At 38.2% G+C, this 15,982-nt stretch overlaps 2 protein-coding genes across 5 annotated transcripts in view; both read left to right on the forward strand.

Annotated features, from left to right (window-relative positions):
* The first annotated feature begins 6,724 nt into the window (after positions 1-6,724).
* The window catches only part of kirrel3b (kirre like nephrin family adhesion molecule 3b), a 648,233-nt gene continuing 638,975 nt past the window's right edge, over positions 6,725-15,982 (forward strand). Inside the window, exon 1 of the mRNA XM_077225055.1 lies at positions 6,725-6,950. The gene's annotated coding sequence lies outside the window, so the exon portion shown is untranslated. The remainder of the gene's footprint in view (positions 6,951-15,982) is intronic.
* The window catches only part of ets1 (v-ets avian erythroblastosis virus E26 oncogene homolog 1), a 54,767-nt gene continuing 50,777 nt past the window's right edge, over positions 11,993-15,982 (forward strand). For all 4 annotated transcript variants that reach the window (XM_077225037.1, XM_077225038.1, XM_077225039.1 and 1 more), the window contains exons 1-2: positions 11,993-12,122; positions 14,464-14,562. In XM_077225037.1, coding sequence (XP_077081152.1) covers positions 14,494-14,562 — 69 coding nt within the window. In that variant the 5' untranslated portion in view covers positions 11,993-12,122; positions 14,464-14,493. The remainder of the gene's footprint in view (positions 12,123-14,463; positions 14,563-15,982) is intronic.

Raw genomic sequence — 15,982 nt, forward strand, 5'->3', positions numbered from 1 at the left:
ATATTTCATATTCGGCACCATTTAATTCACTAATCAAACGTGAATAAGAGGACATAGCAATTACAAGGAGATTCAATGAAACTTTTCTCTCACATTCTTTATTAAGTAAATTTACTTAATCAGCAATGTCAGGGATGCAGGAAAGGCCACATCCGAACTGCTTACAATTGTCCATATCTCAGCTGCTAGACTTTCAGCCTTCATTTCAATCATCTACTATCATTTTGCAAGTCACTTTAAAGCCTAATGTGTTTGTATGCACAGATAGGCCTTTTTGGGAGGCACAAAGTGAACCCCTCCTTCTCTCATGTTCCCTGGGGCAACGAACAAACGTATGAAATGGGAAACAGACCAAGCCACAGACAAATGTTACATTTGCCTGATAAGTGAGGGGGTTTTCAGATTATTTAGTTAGAGAGTTACCTAAAGAATAAATTATCAGATGCACAACATGACATGGGATGCCTGTCTCAAGGGATGGACAGGGAGTTAAGCCTAAAAATGGTGCGTGTGTGACTGACTGCAGGGACACTGCTCTAAACGCCCTGGCAAAAACCACAACATTCTTCCTCATCCTTAAAGAGACAGAACATTTTCACACACACACACACACACACACACACACACACACACACACACACACACACACACACACACACACACACACACACACACACACACACACACACACACACACACACACACACACACACACACACACACACAGAGAGAGACTTCAGAATACATAAAGTACTGTAATAATTTCCATTGACTGATAGAGGGCAGAGTTGAGCTATGGAAGAGACCAAAAAAAATATACATAACCATCAGTGTCTATATATATTACACATATAACACAAAGATTTGCTTTTCTAAAACAGAATAAAAAATAATAAAATCATGACTGAAAATGTGAGATGTTGTTGACCATATATTATCCCAAAATTGTGAATTTTTTGCTCTGATACGATTAATTATTAAATATATAAATAAATAAATAAATATATATATATATGCTCTGATCCAATTAATTATTAACTATATAGTTAATAATTAATTGGATCAGAGCATATATATATATATATATATATATATATATATATATATATATATATATATATATATATATATATATATATATATATATATACATAAAACACTTTATTGTAACATTCATTAAAAAAATAATATATATATTTTTTTTTTACCAATAAAGGTCACTTGTTTGACACTGTTATATTTAGTTCCTTGCTGTGTTTTTCACAAGCTCTGACTCACACTTGACAACATCTGTAATTGAGTTAGAGGAACTCATAAGCACAAACACAAAGACATGTACATCAACATACACAAAAATACATCTAGAGGCACAGACGAACACAAGCGCTCTGCACCCACACAATCACATGCAAACGTGTCGCGCACTGGCACACATTCCCTCACACAAACACCTGTATCTTCATACTTACATCTGCGTTACAGTAGAGATCGAGAGAACTTCATGGATCAGCAATACCCACCCTCATATTGTTTGGTAACTTTTTTCTCATGAGACACAAAGAAAATGATTAACAAAATGTCACAGCTAAACAAAAATACATGGCAATCATTGGCAGTCAGATTTAGTTACAGTTTGCTAAAAACCCTGTGTAGGACGTCCCTGCTGCAATCTTCCTCAGTTATCATGTAATTTCATCTTACAAGTTTAAAATAAATGAATGTACGCAGGCGGGAAGAGGCAGATAATGTGGGCAGAGGTGAAGGAGTCTTTGGGACGAGAGGCTTGCATGGGGCCCCCGATTTGAGCTCAGATTAAATATAGGACAAGAACAAACCACATTCACTAGACTGCTGATAAGAGCAACGAAGGGTTTTAATCACCAGCAAAGAAAAAAGAGATGGAGAGAAAAAGAAGTAGAGCTCAATCCATTTCCTCACTGAATATCAGACTACAGGATAGACGCTACTTCCTTGAACCACGGCTAAAAATACTCCTATTGTTTTGTGGTTGGTGTAGTCTAGTTTGTGTGTGTGTGTGTGTGGTTTGTCATACTGTTGTCTGGTTGGCTGTACATAATAAGCACATTAGCATTAGTGAGTGTGTGTGTGTGTTGTGAGAATCCGGGCGTTCTTCCATTTTATAGTGAAGTTTGATGGGAACGAGGGCTGATTATTTATGTGTCTGTAATCTAAACCCTTCAGCTGAACCCAGATCTTCTCCATCTCCCAACGGACAGACATCAATTCCCATCCGGAAACAGCAAATACAGCCTCAAGATGGTCTGCAGGTTATGACACTCTGCTTACATCCTTACATAAGCTGGAACACCTGAAAGCCATTGCGGGAACTGTTTTGATGGATGTACTAAATGGATATTGAACATCACAGATATGGGACCAGGTTCGGGTCTATGGGTGTGTTTACACGATAACGATACACGATGGTGTTTACAAGATAAACGGAGACGTTTTTCCTCATGAATTTTCAGCATACAGACGACACCATTGTCAAAACAATCCCCGTTTACACGGATCAGCGAAAAACGACAAAAAACGCTGTATTCTGCTGCCAGGCCATTAGATGGCGATGAAGCACTATATGTTGAACACGTAATACGCATGTGCATGATGTCATCGTCTTCAGAGATTCGCGTTTTTGTTGTTTACACTGACACCGTTTTCAAAGTTTGTGTTTTCCGGAACCCAAAACGCTGTTGTCGCGTAAACGAACGGCCAAAACGCATAACAAGTTTTATGTTTTTAGTTGAAAATTGTGTCGTGTAAATAGCCCACAGGATTATTATTTAAAAAGGTTATAGCCTCATTAATTCATTATATATGCTGATATATGGTCATGACGCAATCTCGTGAGTGGATATTGCTATACAACAGATAATTGGACTATATGTAAACGATTAGTGTCCAGATACTGTTGTGTTTGTATGGAATTTCTTTATTTGCAAGATCTGCAATTATTAGTTCAAAAGATGTAGGCTTTCCAAATCTCCATCACAATTCTGAAAACTTCACCAACTACATCAATGACGACTTAGGCCGTATGACTTAGGCAGAAACATACAGTAGAGGTGTTTTGTTTGTGAATGATTCTGTGTTTTTGAACGAATCGGTTGAATGATTCAAAGACTAACTCTTATTAAAGCCCCTTTCACACAGAGATTCCGGAAAATACACGGATAATGTGTCATGGGATTTGTCCCGGGATCATTTGATTTTGGGTTTTGGATTTTGGCCATTTACACCATAGATATCCATAATAAAGGCTAGATGTCTCGTCTGCGCTGCTGGCCAATGGAGGTCGACGTCCACACCTGGCGGCCATCTTGTCAGAGGCAGCTCGCTTACTCGTAACGTTGTGTTTTAATGTTGCATGCACTATTTAAATAACCATAACTTGCTCAATTTTCTACCGATTTTCAAACGGTTTGGTTTGTAATAAACGTCAGAGATGTAGTTCACACTGTATACTTATGAATAATAAGTGTATAAAATAAATAATCATCCAGAATTATAGCCACGTTAATAACGTTTGTAAGAAACCAAACCGTTTGTGAATCTGTCAAGATTTCAACGAGATAAGAGCATTTGTGTTCGCGCTGATCACTCATCTTACATCAGGTACCACAGAGCCCACCAGAAAGCTTGCCTGTGACAAGATGGCCGACGGCGATGACGATAGAGACTCCGCCGTAAGACATCTAGCCTTTATTATGGATATCTATGATTCACACTGCCAGTGATTTTCAGGACATCTGAGTGCGTTCACACACATAAAGACACGTGACGTCAGGATGTGTTGTAGAAAGGCCAGTCTAATTTTCCGCTACCGCTCTTACCATTGTAGTCGTGCACTTGGTGGATTTTTTTACGCAGCGTCTCAAGTTTACTAATGATCTGCACTTTCAATCTCGAGAATCCACGCTCAAGCATTTTTTTCCAGATTTGTTCATACACTAACGCATCGCGTACCGTTCCACAAAGCTGGCGAACGATCTCAGCTTCAGCGGTAAGGAGTTATTATGATAAGTTTCCAAAAAACAAAAATATTTCATATTATAAATGTATAGCTTATGCTAATTGTGATAATCAGAATTGATTTGAAGCTGAGTGATTGCTTAAAAACCATTATAAATCAGTTGAAAGTTTTGGAACAGTTTATCTCTCATCCTTTTTGTGGCTTTCTAATTTGCCGTGAAAGCTGTGCTATAAACAGAGACCATGACAGCTGGAGTCACTCAAGTCTTACCATGGCCCATCAGTACACACACGGAACAGACCATTTTAAGGACATTTCCCCCAAAAGCCACACAAACACACACAGGGGTGCACTAATATTAATCTGTGTGTGGCACTTTTTCTTGTGAAAAGAGGAATAACAGAGGAAAACTGTGATCCACACAACTCTTCCTTCCTAATTATAGTGTCTCTGTGTGTGTGTGTGTGTGTGTGTGTGTGTGTGTGTGTGTGTGTGTGTGTGTGTGTGTGTGTGTGTGTGTGTGTGTGTGTGTGTGTGTGTGTGTGTGTGTGTGTGTGTGTGTGTGTGTGCTTTAAATGTCAGATTTTCGAGCACTAATGAAGAGAAGTTCTGTGCTGTTGGATGTGGAGGCTTGTTTGTCTTGGAATGATCCCAGTATCTTATCAAGACTGAGAATTAATGTTTGCTCCATCGTTGGATTGCCCTTATTTTTAGTCATCTTTTCTTCCTTTCCAAACAGACAATCTGCTCCACTGGCACATATTAAACTGTGCTGTGATCCGTCTCCATAAAGACACACTCTGAGGTGAAACACCTGCAATAGTAGACCTAAGAGAAGATTTATTTGGTTTGATATACTAAGTTTGAATAATTCGTTTTTTTACACTCTCTTTCTCTGCTAAGAGAAACCCCCCCAGAGCCGGCCATTCACTGCCATTATACAGCTTGGAAGAGCCAAGACATTTTTTCATAAAACTCTGATTTTATTCGTATGAAAGAGGCATGTCATGTACACCTAGGACTTGAGGGTGAGTAAATCATGGACTAATTTTAATTTTTGGGGGGAACTATCCCTTTAAGGGAAATCACTTGTTTTATGTAATACAGCAACACATGTCTTCTTAACACTGAACTCAGTCCATGCAGGGTTCTTGAGTCACTATGACCTTTTCTCACTGTTGGCCATGGTTCACACCTCCATAGAGCAAAACTGTATCCGATTGTGGTCAACAGCATCCGAACGACACTCCCTGCTCCCAGGTTGCCTCGGACAAACAAAGCTCCTCAGAATGAGTTCCGGCACAAGTGTCCCGACCGGGGAGCGTATCGGAGGTTATGAGGCCCAGCGAAGCCCGGTGGAAGGGCAGAAGTCCTAGCCTGGCCTTTGTGTTGCTAGGACCTTCGAGAAACTTGAACATCTGGAGCAAGCTACATTTACCAAGGAATCAAATACTGGGGATGTTTGTATGACTTAGCAGGCCTCGTCCAAAGGATTGGCGACTTAATTAAAGATAATATCAAGGGCTTAAGAACGGGGCTTCCTGCATTATTGGCACCATTGCATTCATCTTTGAGAAATGTTCCAGTCAGCATTAGTAAAAGATTCATTTCGATGGTCCATTTGAGACATTCTACTAACTAAAGTAACTTTGCAACTAAATGTCAACTAACTCTTATTAGAGTATTAGTAGACTGTCTGCTTAATATTTGCTAACACTTTATTTTGTTGCTCATCAACAGACATTCAACAATCAACTGACTATCAGTAACTTTACAATTGCATGTCAACTTATTCAACTAACCCGAACCCTAATCTAACAGTCTACTAATGCTCTAATGAGAGTTCTTAGTAATAAAAGTTAAGTATATTAATGAAGCACAGTTACTTTACACCGATGTGTAGGAGTGGAGACTCATATATCAGCTTGGTTTTGAGTTCTACTAAGTCTCTAATAAGAGTTAGTTGAAATGTAGCTGCAAAGTTACTTATATTTAGTAGAATGTCTATCAAAATTGACCATCCAAATAAAATGTCCACATTTGGTCCAAACATGCGATGTCTTTACAGTACCAGCCTTTCTTTTTATTCTCATGTGCTCCAGTTGTAGAGCTTTTTTGTTTAGCGCTCCATACTTGGGTTTGGGTGATCAAGAGTCGATACTGTCATGAAACGTTATGCGCTCTCTTTTGTCATCATATCCATGGCTTTTATCTAAAAATACCTCAGCAAGAAATAAAAACAAGGCTTCAGCAGAAAATATATCAGGCCCGTACCTCTCGGAAACACGGTGGCCTAAAATAGACTCTGTCTTCATAAAGACCTCCTTCTTTGTAGTCGCTGGAGCAACATCTGTAGGGCAGTTTCTTTAGGGAAAGATCCGGGCAGTGAATCAAAGAACCGAGAGATCTCCTGCGAGAGATGAGTGGGAGGACTTTCTCTCACACTATCTTTCGCTCTTTCCCCTCCTCAAATCGCTAGAAGAAACCTGCAGTAATCGGGATGACCGTAATAAAAGCTTATTAATATCACCTGTCTAAACTAAAACTGTGCAAGCTAAATGTTTATGAATCCCCAGTAAGGATGGATAGACAGACTCTGATAGATAATAAAGGATTGATGTTGTCGTGATTTATTAATTTTTAAGGTCTAACAGCAACTAGACACCATATTCCTTTGCCTTCGGAAGACTTTTCAATCCAATTATGCAACAGTTTAGTGTGTGTGAGGGGTGATTCCTGAGCATGATGGAGTGTGCAGGACGGTTTCAGATCTGTGAGATTTGGTTTTACACAGAGCTTTGCACTTGCACGCTCCGTGACGACAGCAGAACGGACACGAGCAGTAAAGCAGTCAGACGCAGTGAGTGATGAACGTTTAGAGCTGGTGGCGAGGGAAAAGTGCTCTGTTTAATGTATAGCGTGACCTGGAGAGAGAAAGAGAGGGAGAGCGAGAGACGTACAGAGAGAGCGTGAGAATGGCAACAACGGAAAGGGGGGGAAAAAGTGATAAAGGCATGAGAAAGCAAAAAAACTTGCCTTAACAATTTCCTGAAACGATTTCCATGGACTTATCTATAGATCCATCTATCTATCTATCTATCTATCTATCTATCTATCTATCTATCTATCTATCTATCTATCTATCTATCTATCTATCTATCTATCTATCTATCTATCTATCTATCTATCTATCCGTCCTTCCAACCATCCATCCATCCATCCATCCATACATCAGATGGATTTAAATTTGTGCCTCATCTGATTACTTGAAAGCTTAAAAAAATTTTTTGCTTGTAACTAGCAGTCAATTAACTTTAAATAAAAAATAAGGTAACACTTTATTTCGATAGTCCACTTTAGACATTCTACTAACTATAAGTAACTTTGCAACTACATGTCAACTAACTGTCATTAGAGTATTAGTAGACTGTCTGCTTAATATCTGCTAACACTTTATTTTGTTGGTCCCCCAACAGATATTCTACTAACTATAAGTAACTTAGCAACTACAAGTCAACTTGTTCTCCTAACCCGAACCCTAACATCTAACCATAACCTAACAGTCTACTGACACTCTAATGAGAGTTAGTTGACATGTTGTTGAAAAGTTACTTATAGTTAGTAGAATGTCTAAAGTGACTATCGAAATAAAGTGTGACCAAAAAGAAAATAAATAAATAAATACAAACAATTATTAAAAATTAATAATGTTGCATTTCTAAAAAAACATTCTAATTTCTAATCCTCTGCTGCATATCCCTGTTATTTTGACTTAATTTTTTTAAATGCTTTTTCTCTAAAATGTTTAACATGATGGTAATGATTGAGAGTACACATTCTTCGTCTTAAATCATCGAAAACATGATTTTAACTGAAAATGTCTCATGAAAAATATTTTTTTCCTGATTATAAAACGTTTTATAAGTTTGTCATAGAGAGGAAATTAATAAGCCATGGAGTGAACGATCACAAGTTCAGAAATTCCACCACATATAACTTTGTAAACTAAACCAATTAAAAACAAACAGAGGAGGGAGTGCGGAGGGAAAGAGAGGAGGCTGGATGAAAGCTATGGAGTGATAAGGGAGGTGTGAGGCTTGGAGAGCTGGATCATGTGCAGCTCTTTTGAAGCACTCATCGTGTTAATTGAAACAGCATTGTGGGCACATGAGGAAGATCTGGATCACATTCACTGCCTTTTATTCAATTTGGCTCATCAGAAGGGGTGCATCTATTCTCCTGTCTCTCAGCACATGGCCATCAGTCATGCATCTACCCTTTTGCCCCTGATGTGTTGCCCCTTCCTCAGCCCTCTGGGATTCCTCTGCCCCGCAGCTTCAGAGTGATTCCCCCCCGATACATGCCACTTCTTCACGCTTCTCACCTTGGACTTGAAAGCACCTCCAGATTTACTTTCAAGGAAGATCTTTGACCACGCACTTTCTAATTCAAACAAATGAGCGCGTGGGGCAGCCGTGGAGGTCTTATCACTCATCCGCAAGGTGTTTCAGACGAGATGCGAATGGCCCGCTGATAAAAACTCAGCACTCTCGTGGGCTGTTTGAGTTTGCTGGTGGGAAAAAAATAATGCTTTGGAAAATGATTTTATTGAAATAATGCTGTTTATTCACCAGGGTTACAGTTAACTAAAACCATAAAAAACTTTTTTTTTTTTTTTTACGTTAACTGGAATTAAATAAAGTATTAAAAAAGTGAACTGGTTTTATTTTAGCAATTATTTTGTCAAGCCAACATAAAGAAATTCTATTTAAGCACATCATTCTTCTTCTTCTTCTGAGACAAAGGGTAATTATACAACAACGATGTTCTAAAAACTGAAAACTTTTAAATTTTTTGTGCACAAACAACAATGCTATCGTAGATCCGCGAAAACGACTAACATTGATGTATTCTGTTGCCAGGCCAGTAGGTGGTGATGTCACTTTATAAAGAAACACTACACGACTGTAGACTGAACGTAACATACGTGTGCATGACATCATGACATTGCGTTTTTGTAATTTACATGGTGATGATAATGTTATAGTTTCAAAATCTTGCTCTTTATAAATCCATTTTACAAAACTTTGTGTTTTCAGGTCCACAAAACGCGCTGTCGAGTAAATGAACGGCCACTTGGTATTGTGTAAACGGCGCCTAAACTTAGTCTCCTCCTAGAGCTTTAAAGCTACAACCACCAAACTCAGGTCAGACTTTTCTAACTGATTGGATCTAAACAGACCATGATAAATCTCATCTACTGTCTTTGAGGGGGTGAAAACTTTTGTACATGTACTCTAATAGAGTATTTAAGCTTCATTCACCAAGTATCTATCTCTAGAAATGTGCTAAAACATACTAGCAACATGCTTAATCATGCAAGCAATGTGTTAAAACATGCCAAAACCATGCTAAATCAAGCTAACAATGTGTTAACTCATGTTAGCAACTTGTTATTTCATGCTAGCAACATACTAAAACATGCTAGCAACTTACTAAACAATGCTAGCAATGTGTTAATTCATCCTAGCAAATTATTAAAACATGTTAACAACATACTGAATCATTCTAAAACTTGCTATCAACATGATAAAACATCATTGTGTTAAAATATGCCAGAAGCATGTTAAATCAAGCTAACAATGTGTTAATTTATGTTAGCAACATGCTAATTCATGCTAGCAACATACTAAAAAATGCTAGCAACATGTTAATTCATGCTAGCAATGTGTTAAAACATGTTAACAACATATTAAATCATTTAAACATTAAAATATGCCAGAAGCATGTTAAATCAAGCTAACAATGTGTTAATTTATGTTAGCAACATGCTAATTCATGCTAGCAACATGCTAAAACATACTATCAACGTGTTAAAACATGCTAACAACATGCTTAATAATGCTAGCAACGTACAAAAACATGATAGCAACATGCAAAATAATGTTAGATACAAGCTAAGACATGCTAACAACATTACTTAAGCCAACATAAAGGTTTGTCCCGACGAACTAGTTCAAATTTACTGAAATAAGTCAAACTCAAACTGAAATTAAATGTTAATAAAAACCATACAGACAAAAAAAAGGGTTCAACAAAATTACTGAAACGTAATCAAAAATAAAAATAGAAAATGACAATCAAATAGTATCTCAATGATGCTAAAAAAAAAAACTCTTTATTCAAGCACATAATAAACAGACAGATGTGATAACACAACTGTCACTTCTGAGTAAATATACTGTTGTTTCAAACAAGGCCAGATCAGATCATAAAGAAGACAATCCACGCTTTCTCTCGCACTGTATTCTGTCACGCACAGGTGGAGTCTCTCTCCAATACACACATGCATATACAAACACACACACGCACGCAGGTCACGGCCACCCAGGCCTCATCTTTTTTTGTTCATCTGGTCAAAGCAATGCAGCTGTATTTAGGAACCAGGCACGATAAATAGCTCTTTTCTCCTATCCAAAACTCATCCTAACTCAGCAGCACATCATCGCTCGGGCCTGAAACTGGCGTCCTCCCACCAGCAGCATAAAGAGGGACCTTGGACAGTGCGTCCAAACAAAACCGCTCCCTAAACCTCTCCCTGCCTCGCAACCTGCTGGACAGACATGACCGGAGGAAATCCACTCATTGTGACCCCCGGCCGGCTCTCTCTTCCCTTTCCTCTCTATATGGACATTTTCCTCCTCGCCGTCACCGAATCAGCGCAGGCTGTTGGACACCGGCGTACGAACTGGGAAAAGTCATTCGCTCCACTTCCTCTTGAACTTTTGTTACGCCATCAAGCCCAGGAAGAGCTTGTGTGAATAACTGATAAAAACACAAACAGCTCATATCATAAAGCAAAAACAGTTGCTGCCTTTAATTTGTAAGTACAATTAACTTGGATGTTTGTAATTTCAACTTAAATTACATCAAACTATATTAGGACTTTTGCTAACTTCATTTTAAGGTGATGTAGTTGCACAATAAGTCAAGTCAAGTCACCTTCATTTATAAAGCGCTTTTAACAGTATTGTTTCAAAGCAGCTTTACAGTGATGGTAGAAATTACCGTAACAGATTGTTTAGGCTGTGCAACAGCATTAGGATAAAGTTATTGTCCAGCTTAAGTTAGTTTTGATTGATTCACTTCCGTTGCGAAGATCATTAGTTGTTAACTTAGTGGCCGCTAACACGACACCGTTCTAACAGAAAACTCTTAACACGCTCCGGCCGCCCAGAGAACGCACTCCCTGAAATAGTTTCGAAGGTGCAAATTATTATCAGTTATCTCTGCGCAAACCTCAAAAACGCGAACCCACGAAAATGCTGACAGCGCGCACATGCGCATCACGTGTTCAGTTTGAATACATATACGCGCAGGCGTGTAGTCCTTCTTCACTAATCAACCCTCAACAAACTACTCGTCGGGTCTTACAAATTTGTAATACAGAAATTTGTCGCGTCTACTTACTTACTTTAGTAATAACAGTAAATTATGCATAATTACAAGTAACTGACCAAACACTAACCGTTACTATACATACGCCTATACTTAATAAATATTATTCAGTACTTATTTGCGTAAGTATGTGTTATATATATATATACATATATACTGTATATATGTATACGTTATTGGTTTATTGGTTTAACAGACTCAAAAACATATGAAACCAACACAGATATAATATCATTTAGGAACTTGACAAATAAAAAAAAAAAAAGTAAAGTAAACTAGATCTCTATATATATACAACTAACCTTTTTAGGCAATTGACTCAAAATATCAATTTAAAAGTTCATTAATGTCATTTATAGTGGTGAATCTGAATAGCCTATGGCGATTTTGTCAACCAAAATGTGATTTAAAGAAAAAAACGGAAGATAGAAAATCTAAAGTCAATACTCCATAGGCATTGTTCCCATCTACAGTCTTGCTCCTCACATCAATCGCTGGACCCTTGTTTGATGTGGTAAAGTCCTGCATGATTTTGGAGAGGAGCAGACAGTGATTGGAGAGGGTGGGACTCCAGCAAGTGCGCTTTATCCTTCCTCTCCAAAGACGAGCCAGGTACACACCGATCTGACAGCCCACCGCAGACAGCCTTCAGCGAATCCATCGAATAACGGTAAGACAAAAGTCTGCTTTCATTCCTCTACGCATGTTTTGTTGTAGTAAATGTGTTTATAGTATTGTATCGAGCGCGTAAAACCATCAGAAACTCGTGCGCTTCGCTCTAAACTTGCTTTTTGGATCAGGATGAATCGAGCAGTTTTTCACAAATCTCAAAACTGACACACTGTGAGGAATCTGAATGTGACGTTTTGATAATATTAACAGTCTTTTCATCTGAGAAAAGTTTTTTTTTTTAACGTTTTGAAACTTCATCACTTCTAATGTGACTTTTGAAGTCTAATGTTTTTCCTTGTAAACTGTATGAAGAAAAAGGGAAGATGCTTTTCGATTTTACATTCTGTATTTTGTATGTTTAAAGTGTTTTTTAAATTACATGAAATTGATATAAAAAATAATTGTCATAGTTTGTAGGCTACTAACACAGAAAAACACATGCAATATTAAACATGTAAGTTAAATTCTGTTCTAGCCTATATTTGCTAGTTTGAATAGTGACATTAAATAATAGACTGTTGTGGTAACCTCGGGAAGATCAATCTGTGACAGTCAACTCAACCTTTGACTGAGAGTCACATCAGTTGCCACACTCTCTAAGCACTTCAAGATGTTCACTCTCTCTCTTACACACACACACACACACACACACACACACGCGAGCGCGCGCGCGCGCACACACACACGCACGCACACACGCACACACACACACACACACACACACACACACACACACACACACACACACACACACACTGCTGTTTTAGGTGAATCTTCAGTTGTTGGCCATGTGTGCATCATGAACTCCCTCCAGAAACTGAATCCTCACAGCTGGACTCCAGCTCCAGCTCCTGCTAATGCCCAGTTACTCTAGTTAAACAGTGATAAAGGGGTGGCAGTAAGAGGACACTGACAGTATGAGAGGGGAGGGGGGAAGAAGAGACACACACCAGGCACTGGACTGTCTCTGAAGAGGTCAATCTTTGCCATGATAAAATAAAAATAAAAAAAAACTTTTTTTGACTGATCTGTAGTCAGATCACTATATCATACTCCTTCCGTTGTCTGGCAGAAAATATGTAAATGAGAATAGCTTTATTGCACATTTGGAGTAAAATACAGTGAGCACAGATTAGGAGAGAAAACAAATGCAAAGTGCATTACGTCATCTAGCGACATTTAATAACTTTTTTGAGCAGTTACTTTCCATTGAAAGTAGTTGGGAACACTAGTTGCTATTATTAGACCTTACTGGTGAATGTGATTTCACCAAGTACTACATGTTCCTGGATCAACATCTTCAGATCAAGCAATCAGATTTGAGGGACAAGTTTACAGTTTATGTCAAGTTTAGGCTTAGCAATAGGGTGAGGTGCTTCAACATCAGTGTTATTCACCTATCATTTCCCTCTGATTTTAGGGAAAAGTTATGGGCAGGGTTAGGTTTAGGGGTAGGGATAGGGTAAGGACTAAATTTTGGGACAGGAATGTTATTCCAGGATCAACAAAATAGGTTGATCCTGTTGAACATGTCTTACTTGGCAAAATCACGGTGACCATTTATTACTACTATACTGATTGAAACCAATTAATCCTTCCATATCTGGCTGTTTTGATATTATCAGAGATAACCTGCTTGGTGATGAACAAGATCTAATCTGTTTTCAACATTTTGAGTGTGTATTTGAGTAAATATTTAGGCTAGTATATACTCTTAACTGTTTATATGTGTATATTTTAAATTATTTTAAAATTTTAATATATATACATGTTTGATATCCGTTTTTTTTTTAATGTAAACTAAAAGTGTGTCCTAAAGGTGAGTACAAAATAAAGTTTTCTGTTAGGGTTAGGTTATAGTACTGTATTTAAACCCTAACAGAAGATGAAGCAATGTCCCAATTTAGATAGCTAAGCAAACTTCTGTCGGTATCAGCCACTAACGACCCGTGTCAGCTTACCACTATTTTTTATTAATTTATTATTATTTAAAAATGAACAGAGTCACTAAACAATTGCACAATCACTCAGTGTTTTCTTTTGCAGTCATGTAAATATAAAACGTATGATGACTCTGCTTTGATTAATCTGATCACCACCCAGTCCGGTTGATTAAGCAACATAACATTGCAATAGATTCCCGCTCTATCGCTTCACCATCAGTTCCAGCCCTTCTGCTGCGTTCGGGTCGCCTCGTGTCATTTATATGTTTGAGTGGCAGGTTATTACTGATCCAGGTTAACCGCACGCCTGGCTGAGGCTTGTCTCTTGGATAAACAGTGTCTGATGGATTGAGGTCTGTGCCCTCTCGTGTGGTCATGTGTGTGTCTTGTCCGCAGGCCTCCATCACTGCAGCTCCAGCTCGTACAATGAGTTACTACTTGGATCCAGTTTCCTCCTGTCAGGCTCTTCACCCGCCTGACTGTCTGGGTGTAATGGTAAGACCCCTCAACCTTTCTCCATAAATCACCCCTGTTTGGCCTGTGCTGCCCACACCAGCCATGTGTAAGAAGCAAGTGAACACACACTGTTTGAAGGATTGCTTGACTCTGCGTTACAGCAATCACAAACCCAGAATCTGTTTGCATGATATTCAGTTCCAGTTGATCGAATGTATCAGGCTTTTATGCCAAATCAACAGCATTCGTGGCATAGTGTTGGTTAATACAAACATTCATTTCCACTCGTTCCTCATTTTCTTTGGTTTATAGTGATGCACTTACAACGGAAGTGAATGGGGCAATTCATACACATTAAGATACTTCAGTAGTATGGCCACAAAAAATTACTTGTTGACTTATTTTGGGTATAATAATATAGTTTGACAGCTTAAATAACATGTTTTTGTCTTGTTTAGTTAGTATTAATTTCATTTCCAAAGGACTGTTTCTCTTCAGTTACCTGTTTGCTTTGTTCTAGTCTTTTTCTTGTTCTGTTTGTAATTAAGTTTGTTAATACCTTCTGTTTACACGACACCATTTTCAGCTAAAAACATGTAACTTTTTATGCGTTTTGGCCGTTCGTTTACACGACAACAGCATTTTGGGTGCCTGAAAATGTAAAGTTTTGAAAACGGGTTTCAAAGTGCAAGTTTTTGAGAACGGTCTCCGTGTAAACAACAAAAAACGTGAATCTCTGAAGACGATTACATCATGCACATGCGTATTACGCGTTCAGTGTATAGTATTTCATTGCCATCGCCTAATGGCCTGGCAGCAGAATACAGCGTTTTTAGCCGTTTTCGCGGATCCGTGTGAATAGGGATCGTTTTGACAATGGTGTCGTCTGTATGCGCAAAACTCATAGGAAAAACGTCTCCTTTTTAAGCATATAGTTGTCGTGTAAACGTACTGTACCCTTAGTTCCTCTTTTTTCTCACAGTCATGTTTGTGCATTGCACGCTGTTTGGTTTGTGGTCGTTGTCATTGGAGTGCCTGAGTTTTCTTCATGTTAACAAATCTACTTCGAAGAGTTAGTGTAGCCTATGTGTTTTATAAGCACAAATTCTCATTTCAACTGCATATTTGTAATCATGATTTTGTTTAATTCTTTTTTTTTTTTTGAAAAATCATTGAGAAGTAATCATTGCCACAAATGCTGTCGATTGAGTTTAAAGGGATAGTTCACCCAAAAATGTAAATTCTGTCAGTATTTACTCTCCTTCATGTTGTTCCAACCCCGTAACACAAAAAGTATTCTCGTTGCTTGACAAACTTAAGATTGAGCCACTGTAGTGACTTGGACTATTTTAACGATGTCTTTAATAACTTTTCGAGGCCGGCAAGTTTCAATCCCTGAAAAAGACTAGTATGGAGGAGTGATCCAGCTCTCAGATTTAATCAAAAATATCTTAATTCG

The sequence above is a fragment of the Siphateles boraxobius genome, unplaced genomic scaffold (assembly GCF_051911475.1).
Source record: "Siphateles boraxobius isolate OS27281-9 unplaced genomic scaffold, OSU_SipBor_1 98, whole genome shotgun sequence".
Taxonomy (NCBI): domain Eukaryota; kingdom Metazoa; phylum Chordata; class Actinopteri; order Cypriniformes; family Leuciscidae; genus Siphateles; species Siphateles boraxobius.